General features: G+C 41.3%; 1 protein-coding gene across 1 annotated transcript in view; it reads right to left on the reverse strand.

Moving 5' to 3' along the window:
• Positions 1-2086, reverse strand: part of PACRGL (PARK2 co-regulated-like) — a 24600-nt gene extending 22514 nt beyond the window's left edge. Inside the window, exons 1-2 of the mRNA XM_006874343.1 lie at positions 2035-2086; positions 1765-1919 (exon numbers count right to left, since the gene is read on the reverse strand). Of these exons, the coding sequence (XP_006874405.1) occupies positions 1765-1919; positions 2035-2086 (207 nt within the window). The remainder of the gene's footprint in view (positions 1-1764; positions 1920-2034) is intronic.
• Between the last annotated feature and the right edge of the window lie 2459 nt (positions 2087-4545).

Consider the following 4545-nt stretch of genomic DNA (forward strand, 5'->3'; position numbering starts at 1 on the left):
GAGTTTCTGAGGGACAGCTGGTGGGTTTGAACTGCCGACCTTGTAGTTTGCAGTCCAGTGTTGATCCTATTGCACCACACCTGGAGTGCTTAAAAAAATTTAAGAATATAAATATAGGATTTGCCCTTTACCCTTTAGAACTCAAAAGTCCCATAGGTGAAATCTCATTTAAAAAAATATGTCTTGTAGAAGACTTATTTACACCTATGCTGAATTCTGTGTAACGATTCACAGCAATTGCAATGTGTCATTTATCTAATTAAAATGTTTTATAAATAGAAATGTAAGTTCTTAAAATTGTGTCCATGTAATAACCATACCCGATACAAATAAAGCACTGTTAATATTGGGAGAAAAAATAAGTTAATGACATACTGGAAACACATTTTAGTTCTACCTCCTATTAGCAAAAACAACTGTGTTTTCTGGCCCGCCAGATCATGTAAGCAATCCCTTTACTTCCTAAACATCCAGCAAGACAACAGTTCTGAATATACTTCTTAGCAATTTCTTTCCTTCCTAATTTGCAATAGAGTTAACAGTAATCTCACTTTCCATCTCCCATAGATTCACAATTTTCTTTTTACTAATGGATTAATTTTATCAAAGGTCTATTACCATGAAAACATTTATTGTCCTATTCAATGTTTAACAGTAAAAAAAAATCACAGACCATATTTTAACGTGCACTGCTCTACTGAATTTGTGGCTTTAAAACCACTGATTTTTAAGATTCTAGTGAAACACTGAAAATGAATGTAAAGGAGAGATGGAGAAACTGAATGTTAGCAGAGCAGCAACTATTATTGTGTTGTGTGCTGTTGACTCGTACTACCCCTAGAGGACAGAGCAGAAGTACCCCGTCGGGTGTCCAGCTGCACTCTCTACTGAAGTAGACTGTGGGTTCAAACAGCCACGCTTTCAATTAGCCACCGAGCACTTGGCCACTCCATCACCACAAGGGCCCCCAAGGCCTCTACCCAATCCCTAACAACTTTTCCCCAAAAACTCTCTTGACTGCCGCTACTACCAACTCAATTTACATTGATAACTTTCTCACATCTCAGAAGTGCACTTTTCTAAGACACCGGACTCTCCGGCGAAATCATTAACTTACCTCCCCAGACTTTCCTTACTGTTGGTAAGTGCTGCTGTGAAGAGAACCGGGGGAATGTAACATGGCTGGGTTTAGGATTTGGTTGGTAACTAAGTAAGCTACACACTTTGCCCTGGTGTGACGCTACATGTAGAATTAACCGACTTCGCAGTTCACACCAACCGTGAGGTTGAGTGCTTATCCTACGGTGCCACACCAGTAACACACACTTACAATGGATGCATTTGTAGATGTATCCATCTCAGGTTTGCTGAATTTGACGACACAGCTGTGAGAGAGCACGGAGTTCTACAGTTAGCATTTCTCCAGGGGCTAATTCAAAGGAACTCTGGGAGCATGCAATTAGTCTTACAACAATTGAAGACAAGTGGATTCAATCCGGTTAACAAGTAAAATCATCACGGTAAACAAAGACTACAGCTGACACGGGATTTGTCTTCAGCTCACTCATGAATTGTGATAAGATTCACAACACTAGTGAATCTAACTTTCCACCTTCTCACCTCTATAGGCACCGGCCTACCAGTCATATCCATCAGCACATGTTACCACACCAACCTTCCTCCCTTCATCACTGGCAGCCTTCAGACTACTCAGCAGTGGCCTATTAAGGCTGAGAAAACCGAATTATCATTTTTGGTACCTACCGGGTTAATGGTTTTAGGGTTAAGTTTATCACTTGGTCGAGGAGGAAGTTTTCTTGCACACTCCAGAGAGCTGGTTGACAATGAGGATTTGCTACGCTGGATTGCAGTCCTGTGTTTTAATTGCATGCTGGATGATGTCCTTTGATCACAGTTTCCTGGGAAAAACGGAACAAAAAGGCAAAAGCATGAAGTTTGCTCCTTGACTAGCTGAATAACGAACTACGCCATTTCCAACATTTAGCCCTTCATTTAAGAAGCAAACTTCCATACCTGCTCCTCGGTTTCTCAAGTGGACACTTCCATGACACTCTGATTGCTGCATGGTTTCTTCCTGACTCCTGCAGTTACATAAAACAATTCAAAACAGCAGCAATTGTAGCAGCAGCAGCAAACTCTTGGGGCAGGGGTCATAACCAGTGTAAAGTTCAAAACAGAATACACTACAGTAAAGACCATACTAAAAGGGATGGAGCAAAATCCTTGGTGACTAATGGAATACGAAATCATATCACTTCTAATAACATCAGTATCAACAAATCAAAAAACCTCTGCAAGAAAATAAGACATAAACATTTGCTCCCCAAAGCTGTCAGAATGTATCATTAGAAATGCAGCTGGAATCCTCTGGTCATATTCACAATTTGGAAAGAGTTGGCACATTCCCAAATTTTCTAACACTGAGCCTCTACATTTTGGAAATTTAAGAAAAAAAAGAAAGGTCTGCAAGTTGTTGTTGTTGTTGTTAAGTGACTTCAAGTTGGTTCCAACCCTTGTTGTTTTTAGGTGCCATCGAGTCAGTACCAACTCATAGTGACCTTATGCACACCAGAACACAACACTGTTCAATCCTGGGCCAACCTCACAATTGTTGCCACACTTGAGCCTACTGATGCTGCCACTTTGCCAATCCATTTCACTGGGGGGTCTTCCTCTTTTTCTCTGACCCTCCACCTTACCAGACATGATATCCTTCTCCAGCAACTGGTCCCTCCTGACAATATGTCCCAAGCATGAGAGACAAAGTTTGACCATCTTGGCCTCCAAGGAGCACTCTGTCTGCACTTCTTCCAACACAGATCTGTTGGTTCTTTTGGCAGCCCATGGCACTTTCAATACTCTCCTTCAACACCATCACTCAAAAGCATCAATTCTTCTACGGTCTTCCTTATTCACTGTCCAGCTTTCGCATGCATATGAGGTTATTTGAAAATACGATGACTTGGGTGAGGCACACCTGAATCCTCAAGCTGACATCTTTGCTCTTCAATACTTTAAAAAAAGGTCTTGTGCAGCAGATTTGCCTAATGCAGTATGTCATTTGATTTCCTGACTGCTGCTTCCGTGAGTGTTGACAGTTGATCCAAGAAAACTGAAGTCCTTGACAACTTCAATCTTTTCTCTGTTGATAAGAATATCGTTTTCTGGTCCAGTGGTGAGGATCTTTGTTTTCTTTACATTGAGTTATAATCCATAGTGAAGGCTGTGATGTTTGATCTTCATAAGTAAATGTTTTAAGTCCTCTTCACTTTCAGCAAGCAAGGTTGTATCATCTGCATATCGCAGGTTGTTAATGAGTCTTCCTCTAATCCTGATGCCACATTTTTCTTCATAGAACCCAGCTTCTCAGATTATTTGCTCAGCATACAGGTTGAATAAGTATGGTGAAAGAATACAACCTGTCACACACCTTTCTTAATTTTAAAACAGTCAGTGTTCCCATGTTCTGTTCGAACAACTGCCTCTTGGTCCAGGTACAGATTACTCATGAGCACAATTAAGTGTTCAGAAATACTCATACTTTGCAATGTTGTCCATAGCTTGTCATGATCCACACAACTGAAAGCCTTTGCGTGTCAATTAAGCACAGGTAAACATCTTTCTGATATTCTCTGCTTTCAGCCAAGATCCATCGGACATCAGCAACGATATCCCTCGTTCCGTGGCCTCTTCTGAATCTGGCTTCAACCTCTGGGAAGTTCTCTGTTAATGTTTACTTGTAGCACTTTCTGTATATGTACCCGACCCTTAAAGACCCTATATAGTGTTTCCAAGGGGCAGCTGGTGAGCTTGCACCACCAACCTTGCAGCTCAAATGGCTTTGCAGTCTGGTGGTGCATTCACCTACAGAGCCACTGGAAGTTCAAGAAAAAAAAGAAAGGCCTGCAATTTTCCAATGACAAAGGAGCTGCTCTTCTAACCAATCACAAGCTCCTTATTTACACAACCAAAACTGAGGTGATCACACAGAAAATATGAACCCTTTGTTTATTAAAGTCCCCTCAGTTTTGAAGGTCAACCAGGCTGAAAAACGCACAATAATCTTGACCTCCTTTTCCTACACTTCCATACAGATGTGATAAACCTGGTGTGATCTGGGAAGATGATGGCTGCATCTCATTCTACCAATTCTATAAACTCAGTGCGATTAACCTCACTCCCCTATGCCTTGATTTCCTGACCTACACTACCAGGGGTGTCATTTATACTGAGATTTGCTGAAATCAAACACAGCAGCAGTTTCACGGGAGAAAGATCATGTTGTCTGCCCCCATAAAGACTGAGTCTCAGAAACCCTCCCTGGCTCAAACTAAGAATCATAGTGGTTTCTTTTATTTTGTTTAACCTGATGTCTAAAAAGTTCCAGAGTTGGAAGAGGCTTACCCACTAAAGTAGCCACTAGCTACCTCTGAAGCTGCTTCAATTTTCAAAGAGCAACGATAGAGCCCAACCGCCACCTACCTGGATCGCTTCTAAAATAAACCCAAAGGGTCTTAAAAATCT

Source organism: Chrysochloris asiatica, unplaced genomic scaffold (assembly GCF_000296735.1).
Source record: "Chrysochloris asiatica unplaced genomic scaffold, ChrAsi1.0 scaffold00270, whole genome shotgun sequence".
NCBI lineage: Eukaryota > Metazoa > Chordata > Mammalia > Afrosoricida > Chrysochloridae > Chrysochloris > Chrysochloris asiatica.